A 19,428-nucleotide genomic window follows, 5' to 3' on the forward strand; every position below is an offset into this window, starting at 1 on the left:
ATGTTTCATTGTAAAATTTAATATACATCACAGAAATTTGTGAATATAACATTACTTTCGACAGGAAATAACTTAAGGTTATATATCTTAAACTCCTATGGTTAAAGTTACTTCATTGGTATGCTATGACTTAATTTTTTTATTGCTTGGGTTCACATCTTTTAATGACGTCACACCTTTTGTGGGGTCTTGCTTGAAAGTTTTTTGAATAGGACCTCTGCCTGCTTTAAGAAATTGCATTTCATCATACCTTTGCCTCTCCTCAAGAGTATTGGTTATCTTCATGTTATCCCAAGCTGAAAATGGAGAGAATTATTTAAGTTAATGTAATTAGAAAGTTTTTACGTTAAATAATTTTTTTCAAATCATCCTTACAGTCTTTAAATCCTTTTTTGAAACTTTTAGGCTTCATCGGCAAAGTTTCGGTTTTATGTTGAACTATTTTTTCGATTTTAAAGTATTCTCGAACAGATGGTATTTTGAGAATTCCTACTTGCCCAAGTGATATAAAGTTGGAGCAGACCCAGTAGCAGAGAATTGCCTGAAAAGAGATTGTGCTACAGTTATGAACAGATATCTATGCTAAAACTTAATCAAATAAAAGGTTATTTTATCAACTTTACTTACACCAGGGAAGTTGACAGTAAATGGTAGTATAATGACAGGCATTGCACGTAAGAAATATTTCATTAACTGCATATTATTTGCATTTAACCTGCCGGTATCAGTACCCACCTGGAACATGATAATTATTAAAAATTTGGGTATTCACAAAGTATAGAATCGGCTGTTGTAAATGATTATTTTACCTCAATGGTCACCCAAAGTGTAAAACTTGTTAAAACCGGTAAAAGGAAATACTGATCAGGGACTGTGAGATCTGTGAACCAAAACAGACCGCCTTCTTTCATACTCTCAACAGGGCATGCTGCCATTTTTCTCAATGAGAGAAAGAATGATATGAAAAAAGGAGCCTGAAATTTTAATAAGATCATTAACAGAAAAATATGACAAGCAAACAACAAATTTACCAGGTAAATTTACTTTCTTACCTGAGCCAGAGGAACTATCATATTCTTTAGTGGATTAAGATTCTTCTCTTTCATGAAAACAACCATTTCTTGGGCTAACCGTGCAGCTGAAATATTAATGAATAATATTTCATTCATGAAAGTTTAATGATATCAACATCAGGAAGAACCTTTACATATGTTTATGGGTGTTAGTACTTCATTTTGGCTCATTTCTTACAAAATTAGAATAACACAAGGATTTAATACCTACAGCTATTTAGGTTTTTGATCAATTTATAACTAAACCATTTTTATAAGTCCTAGATGTATTCTATCAAGCATTACATAGACCTGAACCATATCAAAAAAACTAAGACAAGCTGGAGTTAAGAATTGATAGCGAACTCCCTTGGTTATATTGACTTCAATCCCAAGAATGTTAAGGTTGCATGTACCAGTCTAAGCCATACAATATGGCAATAGTTGAAATACCTCAGCCAAGTGATATGCAGAACTGATGACTTGAATACTGACAGAACCTTTAATCCCAGGTTTTTCTTTGGGAAATATAAGACAGGATTATTATCTGGGTTAACTAAGCAAAAAGTTATTTAAAATTGGTGATAAGTGCATTGTTTCTTTGAAGTAAATATACATAATACCAAATGACTATTTCTTGCATCAAAGGATGAAAAAATTAAAAAAAACTTGCTTCCAATTGAGAAATCAAGATACCTCTTCGATGCTATATTGCAGCAATTTATTAGAAATGGAGGTCTTTTGAGACTTTGGCAAGAAGCTAAACTCATGATTGCTAGCTATCAGTAACCTTAAGTCACAATTTATGATGCCACAGTACTCTTTGCCTTATGGCAGATCCACATTGTTCACAGGCCTGCTGTATTAATATTTTGGCCTACATACATGCATTCACTGAGTTTTCTTGGAGCAAAATGCCATTATTCGAAGCAGCGGTATTTTTATTCAGAGATAAGATAAGATATAAGAGTTGACAATTTTCTAGTATAAACTGATAATTATGTTTTGTGCTGGGAATGTAGAAAATATGTCTCAATTGAGGACGCTGTCATACACCTAGGTTTCTATCATGGCATCAAACCTACTAAGCTATCCCAGTTGATTGACTACAATAAGAACGTTCTTAAAATCAGTTGGTAATAGAGGTGATCTAAGGACAAACATTTTGGGGACCATTTGTTTTCTACTGGCTGCAGCGCAAACTTTGTTTGTTGACTTGTTTTCTCAGATATAGACAAATATACAGCTATGAGCCACATGGTCCACATTTTGTCACTAACTACTAGGGGAAAAAGGATAATTACACCACCGCATAAAATAAGAGAAGAGGAGAGTGTACAATTGCTCATTATGGAATATCCCCCAGGGGGGAGAAGACTTGTTTGGTATCCCATCCAATTACAATTGCGAGATTTCTAAACAGAGATTAAGCAGCAACCTTTTAAGGGGTAAAACTATCTCAATATTCATTGGATATGATTTTCACCCTGGGATCTCTCCCAAAGCAGGTCGAAGTGCCCATACAAAAAACTCATTTTCAGAATTTGAAGGAATAATCAGAGCCAATGATATAATTACACTGCTCTATTCTCATGATGAACAACCCAATAAAGCTATGAGTGCCTTTGCTGGAGTTCCTTTCTTAGAGAACTTGTTAAACGTGTGGAATTTTAGAAACAAATACGAGTTACAAGTTTATCTTAGTTTATCAATCTCGCCACAAATTTTGTTTCAATATCAATAATGATGCATAAATCACATTAAAAAATGAAGACACAAAAAATAAATATGCAAAATTCTATCAAAACTTTTTTCTATCAAATAGCAGCACAGTCTGCAACCAGAAGACAGCTTTATAGTGCCTGCAAACCAGGGCGGTTCTAGAAAATGGAAGATTCTTACAACCCTCCTTTAGTTGTTTGAAGACGATAGGTGAACAATCGGATCAGTGCGATCCTTTGTCACAATTCTCTTCATGTACACTAGATACTACCCCAGACCCAACAGCCAAACTTTTAGAAATGTTATGCATACCTTCCAGCTGATTTCCAGTCTGACGGGCTTCCGTCATTTTCAACTGCAACATTTGCAACTGGGGAAGATTGTTATTCATTTTTGCAGCATTTCTCTGGGCAATTATCACCAGTGGAAAAATTAAAACCCTTACAATAGCAGTACCTATCGTTGAAGGTAAAAACATATCAGCTTCATGGAATCACTCAATTCTTCAATCATAAAGAAATATCCGCTCACCTAATGCGATGGTTCCCCACCAAGGAAGCGAACAATCAATGTGCAGATATTCCAAACAGTTCTGAACGATGCCTACCGGCGTCCATCCTCCTAAACCTAGGCTAGCGAAAGTAGGTTCTCCAGCTACTTCCTGCAGTGAATTTATAACTTCGGAAATGGGAGGCGTAGGAGGTTCAGGAATGATGTCCGTTAGAGAATTTGTGTGTTCACTGGTTTCCACTAACCCTTGCGACGATTTCCCGGTAGTGTCTGTCGCAGAATGAAGCAACTCCGACGATGAATTCAGTGAGTTTGTCGAATCGATTCCGGATGAGGTTGACAACAATTTCGAACCTTTGTCGTTGGCACTGCCTCCATTCCCTAGGGCATGACTAAGATACCGGGGTTCTGTTGCTGCCCAAAGGACTAACTTCGGTCTTCCAAAAATCGGATGTAAATTCTTAAAATCGGACTTTGTTCCATTATGTTTTGATTTGAGACATACATGAAAGCTTCTCTTGTGTGATGTTTTATTCAAATTACACTAAAAGCGAAAAATTATTCTTGAATGTTTCAACATTGTATTAATCAAGGCAAATCATGATCAGAGAAAACTTTTCCACAAAACAATGAATAATACTATAATTTCACAATTTCTGCAATTACCTTTGCATGCGAAAAGAATGGTAAGGCATTATTATTTCTTAACGCCGATAGGCACTTAAACTGAGACACCAGCATGGCCATTGTTGACAAACGACGATTGAATATCAGACGCCTAATACGAATCAGCAGCCTATACGTAAAAAGTATGAAAACCGTAGAAACATTTTAGGTCTGATGGTCATACGCGTTGTATTTCTCTAGCGGATTTAAGGTAATGGAAATTGTCTATATACAATATCTGGACTTATTTTCATCGGAAATGATAAATATGAATTTGGAAAACATTAACTATTATCTTTCGTAATATATATGTAAAGGTTTCAGATAATCGGCTAATCCCGATAATTTTTTAAAATGTTATTTGTTTAAATCTTTTTGATAATTAAGAAAAAATTTGAAGTAATCTTATAATTCTGAAGTGTTGTTTTCATTGTTTCTTCCAGAGATTATTTAGGAAAACCGCATGCACCTTGGTGGTTGGTTAGCTTCCGGTGAAGTCACCGACTGTTTTGTCCCTGAATTTCGAGATTTCATGTTTGCAGGTGATAGCTGCGGGATCAATCCTTGCTGAGTGGAAAACCGTTGCAAAGAGAGGGCATATCAAATAATTTCAATATGAGTGCAAAACATCTCGGAAAAGGTAGTGTGTATAAATAGTTTCTTATGAGTTTTTAACTTAGTAATTCATTTTTGTTCCTGCTGTATCTTGCATTCCTAACTTACACTTATATGTTACAACTTTGTTAACGGTTACGACTATTGCTATGGTTTATTGTTTAAGACAATTGTGTTACCGCAGATGTAGATTTAAAGTTGATCGCGAAACGAAAATCCGAAAAATATGGCTGAAAAATGATTTCAGCTTTGCTTGATTTTACATATGTATATATATTTATTTATTGGCTCGCATTTTCAGTTGAAGTGTATGTCTGGTGCAGAGTAATTAGGCTGTGTTTTCAAACTTATCTAAATTGCAGTCGGTAATCTCACAATTATCCTGTAGTTGTGTACTTGTTCATAACCGTGCAATGGAAGCTTAGCCTGAGGAATGGTAGCTATCATATTCGAATTTATAATTACGAATAGAAAATTAAAAGAGACAGATAGGAAAACAAACCAGGAAGCTCTAACTATGGGTGGAGAAAACAAAGGAGAAATTCAAAGACTACTGGACTAGAGTATGCAGGGAAGATTGATCTTCAAGGGAATTTCCAAATTTCAAGGTCTAAAATTTAAGGTCTCAGTATTATATGCCTCCATTTCGTATCTTACCATGCTTCATGGAAGTGTCCTAGGAGAGTAAGGCATTTAAGAAGAAAATAACAAGAATAGGTTAGGAAAGATGCAGAAAACAGCATGAAATATCATAAAGTGAATTGCAGAGCTTAAAAAAAACCCATTGAAGGATTGAATAAATCTGATTGTTAATGCCTCATTGACAGTCTGATTTTTTCCTGTGAATGTTTAATTATATGCTTAGTTATTAGCCACTTTAAGGTTGTGAGGCAGATTATTAAATTATTTCATTTTCATTGATTGAGGTTCTAACAAATGGAATATGAATACCCAAGTTACCTCTTATTCCATAATAGAGAATACCACTCTTCTTTATGATGCATAAAAATCTCATGTCTCCAAAGAAAAAATATACTTATCAGGAAGTGCTATCAAACTAGTATTGGGTGACAATCATTACCATATATTTCTCTTTGAGGTAGAAAATCCATCTGAATAAATCATGAAGCTTCATGTATTACTTCAGCATTCGCGTGATGCATGAAGCGATGCTCCCCAAAATAAAATACTCTGCTTGAATCTGAAATAAACTTCTCCTAAGTACAGAGAAAGTAAAATTTTTAGTGATTCTTCAGGCCTGATAAATCTGACAAAGTAGCAGAGTATGCTAAATTTGTTCCTTAAATGGTATTACCCATGAAAGATATTTCATGCAAATTTAGCTCATTTTTCGGAATCATTACACCATATTTTACCGAAGTTTAATTGCATTCTGTGAGATAAGATGCTTATAAATGAAGCATTCATGTGACTTTTGGTTACATAATTGGTATTTATCAATATATGAAGAAAGCAAAACTAATGAGTGTGTCTAATTGATAAGCTTTTCTTATAGATGAATTTTATATTACATGTAGCTACCGTTTTGCAATTCAGAAAGACAGTGGATCCTTACAGTGATTGGAATAACATGTACTTGTGTGAGCAAATAGCTAGTTTTGTATGGAAGCTAAGTAATATATAACTACCATATTCAGAGAGGAAAGGAAATAAGATTTTGCTTTAGCTTCAGTCATTCCAGCATTATGAGCAACTCCACTAAACGTGTGTAAGTCTGACTTGAAAATTTCTCTTCCCAATATATTTTTTTCTCACATGCAATTTAAAGCATGATAGGCTAAGTAAAATTTGACAATTATTAAAATAAGAATGTGCTGGAGTATTCATGACTGCTTACAATTTACCGCATTTGCATAAATAAGATTCAAAACTTCTTGTAAAAAATTTACAAATGAATATCTATTTAGTCATGGCTCAGGGCACCATTGGTGGCATTGAGTAAATTTCAATATAACTGAAGTAGAAATTCCACATAGATGCATTCATTAATAATAATATAATTCTTCTTGTAATAATGTATAATATACTTCTTATGTATGGAAGAATAAATTTATAACTACCCAGTGAAAAGAGGAGTTTACTGCAAAGCATTTACATTTTACAAGAATATCAGCAAATTCCATTTGTAGTACAAATGTAAAAATATCAGTTCATCTAGGAATAATGTTAATAATTAATTTTGGGATTCCGATTTTTTTGGTAATGGGATAGTCATTATGGCATAATCCTTGTGAGCACAGAGCAGTACTCTCAATTTTCTAAGGGTGTGAGTGAGCTTCAGAGTCATAGGATTCAGTAATTGATGGAATGATATTACATCATGGGATTCATGCATGAAAGAGGGTACCCTGAAATTCAATGAGCAAATGCAACTTACAATATCCTACTTTTAAATATCCACTGTCACCAGACACCCTTAATCATTGGTACGCGAAAAATCCAGCTGTGATATTCAGAACCCCTTTGTTAGCAAGGAGTGCACTGCAAACTTGTCGCTAAGGAATGTATTCAGATCCATAGACAATCGTCTTGTGGGAATATGCTCATCCACCTAACCCTGATTTGAAGGTTCTGTTCTAAGGAAGCTTAATTGGTTAAAACCACAGGTATTGCAATTTTCCACTAGATATTTTATTTCAACACTACCGGTTTCGATGTTTTCACATCATCATCAGGTGTCCTCACCTGATGATGATGTGAAAACATCGAAACCGGTAGTGTTGAAATAAAATATCTAGTGGAAAATTGCAATACCTGTGGTTTTAATATGTTACGCTTCCACCATTTCACGCCTGAGACCTCATCATTCGAGCTTAATTGGTAGTACTTCTGAATTTCTGGAAATTAAGTAGGAAAGAAAGTAATTGTTGCCTGGAATGTTAAATAAGACCAAATAAAAAAATATTTATTCTTCAAGATTAAATTCATATGCTCTAGTTTTGTGTATTTTCAATTATATACGTTGTTTATTAAAAAATGGATGTTACATCATATGAATTCTGCTCTATTCTTTACTATGAGAAACCTTAATATAGGAATTTTAGAAAATGGCAAACCAAAATAAATATTTCACTGTTGAACACTGGAAACTAGAAGCCAGCATCTCAAGTAGTTTTTTATTAATGTCAGACGAAATCTTATGAAATATTTTGAGCCATAAATGAAAAGGGGTGATTGTTATAGTGCTTTCTGTCAATATAGCTATTTTTTATTTATGTTTATCTATTTTTAATTAGGTACCAGTAGTTTATTTGTAGTTATTTTGTTGGTGTAGATTTGTCAGCTAACCATGATTTAAGCCATAACAATCTATGCTCCTAAAAGTAAATTGAATGAAAATTGCCGAGGTTAAGGGAGGGTATCTATCCGCAGGGAGATCAAGGTGAGTAATAAGGATAATCGCAGACAAAGAATGAAAAAGAGTAAACCAAAGAATGAAAATAACTGACGAAGGAGGAAATAAAATAAGAAAGTTGTGTTAGCACTGACTGAAACAATCAAGAAGAAAATATAAATAGATGGTTGTGTGTAGGTCACCTGAAGACATGTTTTTGTTGACTTATTTTTTTGGGGATATTAGGGCATATGTTTGGTGAGAGAGCTGGAATAGGGGGGTTTCCATCACAAAAGGGTTAGATTCTAAAAAAGACTTGGTGCCAGCAAATCGTAATAAAGGTTTATGTAGGAAGGTAGAATTTCATCTTTTAATCGCCTAATTGCCACAAGTCTATGTGAATTAATAAATGTATTTTATCAGCATCGCAATGAAATAGAAGTATGTGACATTGATCCATTTCAACTGGTTTGTCTGTTACAAAATCGTGTATGTGTTGCTCTTATTGGCTGTGTTTGATAAATATTTAATTTGCTAGCATTAGTTACTGTGATTAATGTACTTACACCAATATTTAATGTACATTTGCATTATTAAATGTTTGGTATTGGTAAATACATTAGCAATTTTTGGAAGCATTTCAAATATTTACTGGTGACAATATGTCTCACCACCAACTTAAAGGTGTGGGTGAGGAGTTAATTAATTAGTGATTGAAGCTCATTGTCTACTTCTTTGTACATACCTGTTTGTATTGTTTCTACAGAGTCTATAATGACACTATTTCTGTATAATCCTTGGTAAAAGTTGATGAATTCATTTGACAGAACCAATCAAAAAATTACTCTACAGGGTAGCCAGATGACCTGTGATCTAATTGGAAAAATTCTTGTATTAAAATTTTTAAACTATTATTCATATGGTTTTAATCCAAAAACATTGGCCTTTACATTGGATTTTTGAATGTGAAATGAACAAAGACAAATGAGCCCTAACCTCAATCCTTACTTTAGGAGTCCCTTCATCTGTTAGGGAGCTTACAGCTGTTTAAAAATTTCACCTTCCATAAGATAAAGCCTGAAACTACAAACTTCAGTAATATAATGACCTAAACAACTTGGTAGTCAATAATACTATTCAGTTCCACCCACTAAACATCAGGCAAGCAAGGTTATGGTGATTTGTTATGATTAGGATTGAATTATCAATGGGCATGAAAAAATGGACAAAAAAAGATATTTTTGGTATATTAATTTTTGTTTTTGTCACTAATCATTCATGGCCTGTACACCATTTTTAAATGTTGTGTTTTACTATTGAATATTTGTGCTTCATTGATTTCTTTGTCAATAATTCAATACATTTTCATTTAAGGATCCAAGTGCCCTCCACTTCATAAGGGTAAACTGAGGCTGTATAGTATGCAGTTTTGTCCATATGCTCAACGTTGTCGCCTTGTTCTGGATACTAAAAAGATCCCGTGAGTTCACATTGTTGAGACATCCCATGCTATTGTTAAGATAGTGCCTTACTCAAATATTTAAGACACCCATTATGGATGGTTAAATAGTGTTATTTTGCCCTTTTTGTGTGAAAATAAGATCGTCTGAAATTAGAGGTCCAAATGTGCAAGTGTACAGGCATTTGTAAAGGTCTGTGCACAGACCCATTCGTACAAATATTCATGGCTAAACTAAAGTGAAGTTAAAAATTTTATGTTGTCATCAAGTGATTTCTTATGAGTTACAGGGAGGTGGTTCATTTTGGGTGGTTATTTGTTTTATGGGCTTTAGGGAAAAATAGCTGTCAAAAAATGGACGTATATACTTGTATATATACAGACCGTAACAGCAGATATTACAGATTTCAAGAGTAAAAAATCTCAGTTTCAAATTAATTAAAAAGACAATATTATCATTTACTCTTGAGGAAGAGGATTTTTGGCGAAAGTGTGATAGTTAGCTTTTTTGGAATGTTATTCTGAATTACTTTCATTATTACAAGGTCCACTGTAAAGGTAATGTGAATTCTCTGGGAAAAGGAGATTTATTGATTGTACTTGTACAAATACTTAAACTACTTCAAAATACTCTCCCCCCACATCAATGCACTTGCGGAGAAGTGTCTGCCATGCCTGGAAGGCACTCTGAAACTCCTGGACAGGAATGTCTCTCAGGAACGTTGTGACATGCTTTTGAGTTTTCCATGGTCTCCCAATACTTTCCTGTCAGCTCTCACTTAAGTCGGGGAAATAGGAAAAGTTGTATGAAGCCAAGTCGGGATTCGAAGAGGGCTGGGGTACCACCAGGGTGCTCTGGATCAGGAAATTGGTAATGATGAAAGACTTGTGGCTGGGGGCATTGTCATTGTTGAGCTTGACCGTGTCTTTGGTGTCAGCCCTCAGGCACACAACCTGGCATTTCAATCTCTTGATTAACTCCAGGGAAAAGGCTAAGTTGACAGTTTCTCCCTCTGGTTTAAACTCAAAATGGACGACAATGCCTCGGACATCAAAGATGACAATGATCATCGTTTTGATGCTAGACTTGCTCATTCGTGCTTTCTTGGGGTATTCTGCTCTGCCCTTTTGATTCCGGGTCTCCAGTTAGGACAGAGCTAAGAAAGTCCGACTCATTTTTAATGAAATCGAACAACTCTTGACAGTGCAAAATTCAAAGTTCTCTTTGGTCTTCTGTCAATATTTTCGACACAAGCTTCGCGCAGACCTTGCGCATTTCCAGATCCTCGACAGTAACCCATGTACCACAAATGTGGTCATGTCTAGGGTGTCAGCAATTTGCTGGATGGTCAATTGATGGTCTGAATGTAAAACTCTGTGCACATGATTCATGCATTTATCGGTTCTGGCTATTATTGGGTGTCTAGAAATGAGTTTGCCGGCAACCTCCTCCCAGCCCTCCTTGAATGCCTAGTGCCACCTCCCGGACTGCTACCTTGAAATTCAGTTGTCCTTGAAGGCCTCTTTAAGCATCTGAAATGATTTAGTTGCATTCTTTCCAAGCTGCACGCAAAAATTGATGGCATATCACTGATCCAGCGAATGCACCATCGCTCCATGTTACAAAGTCAAAAAACACACTTCATGTGGAGGCACGTCTTTCCGCTCAGGCTGCTTGGAGCAAACATATTTCCTCACCGGTTTTACTGCGCTGCCATGGATAGTCACATCACAGTAAAATCATGCACATTACTTTCATAATGGACCTAGTATGTACATGCCAATGATAAAAATCTCTTGAAAATGAATGTAATTCATAAGTGACTAAATTATAGGTAATGGATTTCTTAAAAATGCCAGCATTTCAAAATTCTCTCTAGTACTAGAAATTTGATTTAATGTGACTTAATTTGATAGTAGGTTGTAGTACTAGTGAAGGAGACTGGCAGCTGAGATCATTTGCACCATTAGGGATGAATAGGAAACGAAGAAGGGTGCAGGGAAGCCCGGTATAGTCATTAGCCTACTCTTAAAGAAAGGCGCCAAGGCATCCGCAGTTTGATGACCTATCTGGGGGACGGTACACTCAGTCAAAAGTGCTCTCTTTTAAGCACCTCAAGTAGTGATCATGATACCACTGAAAAAGATCTGTTATCTCCAGGATTCGAACCTGGGCCCTCTGGGTTGGAAACCAGACCGATAGCCACTGCATCATCTCAATCCCCATGTAATTTTGTTCACTGAAATATGTGCAATGCTGTTTTCATCAATTATGAGGGATTAAGCTAGTGCCTACATGTATGTGAACTAAATTTTTTGTTCTGGATGACTACCTAATTAATTTATCAAGTAAAAAGTACCACTACACATATTTTTTTTATTAAAATTTGAAAAATGTTCAGAAGAAATTTATAATTTTTGTTTTCAATTAAAATTTTAATATGCAACCTCTACATTTACTTGGAAATGGTGAACATTTATGCTAAAAAATTATTACTAGCACACACATTATTACTCTCTTACTAATGTTGATTTAAGACCCTAGTGGGTTGTGGCAATATAGCCAAGAAATGGAAATCTGTATACTTCACATTTAGCCCCAGGTTGATGCGACTTAACTTGTTCAATAGCATTAAAATTCTTTGTACAAGTACCACGTGGATGAGATAAGTGGGCTACCATTACTGTTGTATCCACCCAATATTAATAAAAAGACCTAACCTTAATTTTTATTGGCCCTTGAATTAACTTCCATCCATCACTTATAATGATTTTTGCTCAAGCTTGTTGCAAATGTTGTTTTATCACAATTTTTTTAAATTAGGTATGATGTCGTGAACATTAATCTGACAGAAAAACCAGATTGGTTATTGGATAGGAGTCCACTTGGAAAAGTGCCTGCTCTAGAAGTCGATGGGACAACAATTTATGAGAGCCTCATTATTGCTGACTTTCTAGATGAAAAGTATCCTCAAAGGCCATTGTTACCCAAGGATCCAATGCAAAAAGCTAAAGATAAAATACTTATGGAGCAGTTTAATATGGTAAATTTTTAAGTTCATGGCTTCATACTTTTATGATCATGTTGCTGGCATCATTAAGAATTTGATACAATGTAAATGGCATTTTTTATCTTTTAAAGTGTATTTTATGGTTGAATTACAAAGTAGACTCATTCATCAATCTGATGGCATGTATGACAATGCAGATTTAATGTGTGTCATCAATCATTACCATTATTCTTTTTCTTTAGGTAATTTCAGCTATGTTTAAGCTGTTTTATAGTTATAATCACAGGATGGATACTGATTTCCATAGAGAAATTGTTGCTGCTTTAGATGTATTTGAAAAGGAATTAGTCGAAAGAGGAACACCTTTCTTTGGAGGTATTTCATTTTTCTCAGCCATCCAAGTTCATTGTTAATTTTTATTATAGTGGCTAACAAGTACAATTTTTTACAAGGAGACAAACCAGGAATGTTGGACTACATGATTTGGCCTTGGTGTGAGCGTGCAGATTTATTGAACATACTGGGTGGAGATCAGTTTAAATTGCCTAAGGAGAGACTTATGAGATTGGTAAGTAACTGCTTAATTACTTCAGTTGTTACGAAACTGAAACCAAAAAGGAATTACCATATTTTCCCATGTCAAATGACGAAAATGATGATGCATGTTATGTAAAATGAAAACTGAAATAATCCAAACTATCACACACTTATGTACCCAATAATTTTAAGAAGAGTCTCGCAAAAATAAATTAGTCTGGAAGCATGCCTTTCTAATTGCATTCTATTTTATACATATCTGATACTGTTACGGTTGTTACTCAATTATCTCATAAATCTATGAGAAGGAGAAGAAACATAATTTCTATATTTCATTTATTCTAATTCATAGTACTTTGCATATGCATAGAGTATGTCATATTTTATACATGTGTGCATAAATATATAATGCAACCTCGCAATTTCCTTTTTCTTTTGCAAAATTAATGACTTCTAGCGTAAACATCACTGGCTTCTTCAGACCTGCAAAATACCCACCTACTTCAGCTGTTAGTTCTTTGTTTGAAGATAATTTCCATCCAAGGAGAAAAATTTTGAGCTTAGAGAAGAGATGAAAATCTGATGGAGCCAAATCAGTTGAAAAAGGCTGGTGTGGCAACAATTTTTATCTTAGTTCATTTATTTTTGCCATGGCAACGCCACTTGTGTTTGGGCATCCATTGTCTTGAGGAAAGAGACTTTTTCTTTGCCAAATCTGGCCTTTTTTTTGTATATATATCGCTCCAGTTGGTTCTGGAGGTTGGCATAGTATTGTCCAGTAATTGTTTGACTAGTACTAAGATAATCTATCAGCAGAATCCTTTTTGCATCCCATAAAACTGAAGTTAAACCTTTTTGGTTGATCGTATTGCCTTTGCTTCTTTGGTGGTGGTGAATCAAAATGTTTCTACTGCTTTGACTGTTGTTTTGTCTCTGGGGTATATACCCCCATAGTGGAGCCAAGTTTCATCTCTAGTCACAAACCGGTGTAGAAAATCTAGTTGGTTGCTCTTTAAATGGTCAAACGTTGTTCTGAAATTTCCATTGTGATGTGTTTGTGGTCCTGCACTAAGAGTCATGGCACCCATCTGACAGATAATTTTCTCATATCCAATTCCCCTGTTTAATTTGTTTTATTCCTCTTCTGATGACATCTTTGCAGCTTCAGTAATTTCTCGCACTTTCAGTCAGCAATCCTCCATGATCATTTAATGTGCTTTGGCAATGATTTCTGGGTTAGAGGTACACTTTGGCCAATTGCTACATCATCATCTAAGCTGTCCCAGACTAACTTAAACCTGTTTGTCCACTTAGAAAGAGTTGAATATCAGGAAAAGAGTCCTAATGGAGTGTTCTGAATGTCTGCATGAATTTTCTTTGCTTTCATACCTTTCTTTACAAAGTTTTTAATTCCTGCTCAAATCTCAATTTTTTCCATCTTTGCATATCACTACATGGGAACAAAAACAGAGAAGAATCCACACCATAGATCTTTTGCCAGAGCACTGATGCATTATGTGTTTACTCATAAAGGATTACCTATTACTTTGAGGGAAACTTTTTGTGCTAGTTATGACATTTGGTGGTGATTCTGAGAACCTTTCAAACTTTGTATATCTACCTCAAAATGCAACAACTTCAGTGTTTAAAAATCGTTCGCCTTGACTGGGATTCGAACCTGGATCCCTCAATGTCTGGTTGAGTGCTTTGACAAGTTAAGCTATCGAGGCATCCTCTTAAACTCTGAAATTTTGGGGCTTTTAAAGGAACAACATGTTGTGACAAAATACCGTACATACAACTTCACAGGCACTCATAGTCGTGTGCAACGTGCCACAGTCCACGAGGTTGAAGCCAACTTTTAAACGCTTATGCTGTTTATACCTTTGACAAATTCCAAGGAAACAGCTGGAGATGCCGCAACAGTGACTTTTAACAGAGTCATCCTCTAATAGGCATTTCAATGCGACAATTTCAGTATAAAAATCATTTACCCTGATCGGGATTCGAACCCGGATCCCTCAATGTCCGGTCAAGGCTAGAGTAGAAAGTTATATGTGAGTATATATTGTTTGCTTGATTTTTGTATCTTGGCACAAAGATAACCAGTGTCACTCTGTAAACATGTTGACAATTATTGTAGGAATTGTATTACATGTTTTTGGGTACTTTTTCATCAGCAGGATATCAGGTAGTATGTAACCTTAGTTTTCAATTCCCTGATTGATATATTGTTGAGAGTATCCCTGTATGCATTCTAATTGAAGGAATTCTCAATCTTTTTTGTTAAAATGTTAATTTTTCTTTGTGTCAGTGGCCATTATTTTGTAGGTTTCTACATCCAGGAAAAATAGTTGAAATCATGGTGATTTGCCCTACAGAATGTTTGCATTTGTTGCCAATATGTATCATTCTTATGATCAACACCTGAAATTTTTACAATTAAATTAAATTTTTTAAAATAAATTACAATTTCATAACTAGAATGTAGGAGGTCAAAATGAGCGCACCCTAGGGTATTTCCTTTCAATTACTAAAGAGCTGTATTCTGAAATTCCTCAAAAATCACATGAGTGAAAACTGCCCCCCCCCCCCCCAATCCCAGAGCTTGGTGGTGTCAGACTCATGGTCCTTGTGTGAAAATTGAGTGTTGCTGCACAACTTCTAATTGTTTTCTAACCTTGCAGGGGCCTCTCTATAAAATGAAAAGACCGCAGGGGTAGGACCTTGAAATTTCAAAAATGTCAATTTTGACCTCCACCTTATATGTATTAAATGTTTGTCTAAACTTATAATCACATTGGAAGTCTCACAGATGTCAGGATTTAAAAATGGCTATCAGTTTTATCAAATGATCAGTCTTGGTTTATAGCCATGTCCATTTGATAAGGGAATGATGATTGAGGCAATCCCTGAAACATACTTTGGTTTCTAATTAAGTTTTTCCATTTTTAAAGTACTTGAGTGGGCTCTGAGCATATGGTAAGTATATCCTAGGGTTCAGGTTTCTTTCTCATCACTCTTTAATAACCATCATGCCTATCATCCTGGTGGTGATCTATTCAGTAATTTTAATATATAGATTTCGCTGATATTAGATCTATTTTATGCCTAACATTGTTTCCACAGGAATAGTTATCTGAAACTCTCCCATTCACCCATAATTGACCTTAAAAACTATCTATTCGTATTTCATTACTACAGATGGAATGGAGGAATGCAATGAAAGAAGATGAAGGTGTTCGAGTAAGCTATCTTGATCCAGAAGTTCATGCAAAATTTCTGAAGAGCAAAATGGCAGGAACACCAGACTATGATCTTCTTGTTTCTAATCTTTAGGAATATTTGATAATTATTCCAGATGGTGCATTTCTTTCAAGTAGATATGAGTGCTTACAGTAAAAGGTTTGATCAACATAATTTTCAATGTCAATGGTGCTACAGTTTATATCATATTCAAGAGTACTTGGAAGCGAATAAGTTAGTTACATATTTTTTGTAATGACATCCGTCAGCAGGTACTGAACGTGAAGCGTTTAACATAAATTTCTATAGCTGTTTAATTCTTTCTTGGTACCCTGAGAGAGTGCTATATTTTAAAAAAGTGAAAGCAATTAGGGTATGTGAAAAAGGTATTCATTCCATTGTTTATTGAAGTAATTTTTTTTCTTATTACCATCACCCTTGTAAGGATAATATTATTTCATTTTATAATCCGACATTTTATTTGGTTCCATTAGATGTATTTCATAATAGAAATATATAGTGACATGATGATTATCCCTACTTTTGAAGTGAAATTTGGGGGATCCAAGATAATTTTGTTGCATTGTGATGTCACATCATCAAGTAGACAATGAAAAACTAAAAATTTTAAACACTGTTAATATTAAGAGGCATGCTGAGTTTATTGTGATCATAAATTTATGTCACAAATAATCACATTTTACAGCATATGATAAGCACTTAATTCTTAAATAATTGTTCTGGAAATGCCCTCTATTTAAAATTCAGTTTCTGATAATGAAGGGCATTTCTCCTTGATGGTTGTCCAGGTGCTATTTATGCCCATTTAAAATCAAAGCATTTTTTTTAATACTTCATATCTTCCTTTATTGATGTTGAGTCACAGAAAGAGAAACAATAATAATATATTTATTTTTTCAGAAAATTGTTTTGTCATGCAAGGGGGCATTTCCAGGGTACAATTTCAAAACTTTTAAGTTTTATGTAAATCAAAATGATATGAAAACAGAATACAATTCTCGAGGGAGCAAAGGTAACAAGGGTAAATTTGCTATATTTGTTAGTTTTCATACAGTTTTGTTAAATTGAAAAGTTGATTGAATTGGATGGATAATTATTTTTTCTGATGTAGCTTAGTGAAGGGGTTTCTCTTTGGGAAATGATTAAAAAAAAACTACCTTGGACTCTTGTTTAGGGAAAATATTTGGCTCTCTTTTATTCTATCATTGAATAACCTTCACTATTTTGTTTCATGCAATCATTGTTTATATTTATGAGTAAATACTAAAATCCTTACATTTTTCCTGCCAGTATTAATTGACTGTTTTGTGTGTGCTAAAGTTCGAGAAATGTTTTTTAAGAAAATGGGGACAAGTAAAAGTAATTGCTTTTCCAAGATTTTCTATTTCCATCACATGTACTTGTACTTCTTAGATTACTTTATGCAGTTGGATTTTGGGTAGGTTATGCTAGTTTTATTTTTTTATGTTTTAAAGCTTATAGCAAAGTTAACATATAACTTGTATAATGTTTTGTTGAGATGAAAATAGTTTGCATTTTTCTAGTCTGAATTGTATCAAAAAGACAATGTGCTTTCAAAATGTAAATATGAAATGTTAAAATGTCATCTCATAGAAACTTATATTTGAGACCTAACAATTTCGCCTAATGACCTTATTAAGATAATGAAGCATTTCTGTATTTTTGCTGTTCTAATTTCTTTTTGTTCCACAAACAATATTTTGCTCATAAATCTTAATGTATATGCTTAAACTAATATTTTGTTTTCTTTATGAATGATGTTCTTTTATTCAAGGTTATTGATGTCTAATTAAAACTTATTAATTTTTATCACTGTTTTGGTGCAATAAAAAATAAGTTCTTAAATCATAATAATAGGTTTCATTACAGTTGCCTGCCAATACAAATTATATTTACAATATGATGTTTTTCTTCCCTTTATTTACATGTATTAGTAATGAATTGGGTGGTGCAATGGTATTGGCTGTGGAAAAGTTAGCAATAATTGATATTATTCAGTGCCATAAGTCATGGTCTTGAATGTCGCATCAATATAATTTTATTACTCCATAATGTTTGGAAAAACATTAGAGAATTGGGATGTTAGTCGAATTGACTGCATATCCAAGGGTTTATCTCTGAAATGTCATGAAATTATGTATAAAGACTGTGACATTTCTGAAACATAGATTAATTGAATAATTTTGTATGGAAAACAGGTATTGAGTAATGCAAGATGTAAGAAATTGCTTTATCATGACTGAATTAATTGTATGGGCCTGTTTAATACTAATGAGCCTTTAATTTTCTGTTATTTTAACCTCCACCACTTTTCATACATGTTCAGCTGGTGTATACCTCTTTCTTCTATATACTTACCAGCCCATTTTTCTAATGGAATGGACAAATTAATGTTGCCAGAAAAATAAATTTAAAATCATTTTTTGGCTTCAGGACTGTCTTCTCCCAAATTATTAAATTATAAGAAAGGGAAGACTCATTAATTGAATTCTAAATGCATAATGAGATTAATGTATGAGGTCTGATCAAAGAGCCCCAGAACTTCATAAATATAACACCAACATGATAATGTAGAAATTATGATTGTTTTTTTTTGATAGCTGCATCCTTTTCAATTAAACACCTGCCGTTTTCTTTATTCAACTGTTATTATTCATCTCATTACAGCTATTCATTTATATTTATGTTGAGTGTACTTTTCAATATCCAAGATGCCTGGTTCTAAAGAGTAGAGAACTAGTGTATTCGATTGTTTCTGGCTCAACGTAGTGGAAGGTCATGTTCATTAAATGAAGAGCACAATGTATTTTGTCATTGTTCTATATTTTTGTACTACCAGTTTCAATGCTTAGGCATCATTATTTGGTACAAATTAGTCAAGTTACGGTCCATTTATATACCATTCTTGTGGGGGGAGGAGGGGGAGAGGTTGGGTTTTGATTGGCGTTGATGGTAAGGAGGAGAGGCCCTACATGAATGGTGTTTAATGGACTGAAACTTTGCACCTGGTAATTATGTCTAAGCGTTGAAACTAGTTTTACCAGAATGAAGAACAGCGGAAAAATGAATTGTTCTTCATTTAATGTAGAGAATTAACTGAATTTTGCCTTATATTTGGAAAATGCTTCTGCACACATTCTTGAAACTAAGATATAAGTTTGTCATGGTTAGTACATGAGCCGCACAGGTTAATATGATTATGAATGTTGGCAA

General features: G+C 34.3%; 2 protein-coding genes across 2 annotated transcripts; one reads left to right on the forward strand and one right to left on the reverse strand.

The window, feature by feature from the left end:
- Positions 1-2: 2 nt before the first annotated feature.
- OXA1L (OXA1L mitochondrial inner membrane protein) lies at positions 3-4,061 on the reverse strand. The gene is made up of 8 exons (XM_071590900.1): positions 3,951-4,061; positions 3,306-3,828; positions 3,087-3,230; positions 1,053-1,138; positions 810-974; positions 628-735; positions 376-541; positions 3-296 (listed from the first exon to the last, which is right to left on the reverse strand). The coding sequence occupies exons 1-8, from the start codon at positions 4,029-4,031 to the stop codon at positions 124-126; spliced, it is 1,446 nt and encodes a 481-aa protein (XP_071447001.1). The 5' UTR covers positions 4,032-4,061; the 3' UTR covers positions 3-123.
- Positions 4,062-4,080: 19 nt separating this feature from the next.
- On the forward strand, positions 4,081-18,853 carry LOC139692611 (pyrimidodiazepine synthase-like). Its single transcript, XM_071590901.1, has 7 exons — positions 4,081-4,161; positions 4,394-4,590; positions 9,295-9,400; positions 12,204-12,423; positions 12,633-12,765; positions 12,843-12,958; positions 16,132-18,853. The coding sequence occupies exons 2-7, from the start codon at positions 4,566-4,568 to the stop codon at positions 16,264-16,266; spliced, it is 735 nt and encodes a 244-aa protein (XP_071447002.1). The 5' UTR covers positions 4,081-4,161; positions 4,394-4,565; the 3' UTR covers positions 16,267-18,853.
- The last annotated feature ends 575 nt before the right edge of the window (positions 18,854-19,428 follow it).

This window comes from Hetaerina americana, unplaced genomic scaffold (genome assembly GCF_022747635.1).
Source record: "Hetaerina americana unplaced genomic scaffold, ioHetAmer1.1.p SCAF_4, whole genome shotgun sequence".
NCBI lineage: Eukaryota > Metazoa > Arthropoda > Insecta > Odonata > Calopterygidae > Hetaerina > Hetaerina americana.

Excerpts from the sequence above, each read along its gene's own strand:
- OXA1L (XM_071590900.1), bottom strand. The coding sequence starts at position 4,031 with ATGGCCATGCTGGTGTCTCAGTTTAAGTGCCTATCGGCGTTAAGAAAT. Across the intron at positions 3,231-3,305 it reads GTGGGGAACCATCGCATTAG|GTACTGCTATTGTAAGGGTT; the intron begins GTGAGCGGATAT and ends CTTCAACGATAG. Across the intron at positions 1,139-3,086 it reads GACTGGAAATCAGCTGGAAG|CTGCACGGTTAGCCCAAGAA; the intron begins GTATGCATAACA and ends TTAATATTTCAG.
- LOC139692611 (XM_071590901.1), top strand. The coding sequence starts at position 4,566 with ATGAGTGCAAAACATCTCGGAAAAG. Across the intron at positions 4,591-9,294 it reads TGCAAAACATCTCGGAAAAG|GATCCAAGTGCCCTCCACTT; the intron begins GTAGTGTGTATA and ends TTTTCATTTAAG. Across the intron at positions 12,959-16,131 it reads AGGAGAGACTTATGAGATTG|ATGGAATGGAGGAATGCAAT; the intron begins GTAAGTAACTGC and ends TCATTACTACAG.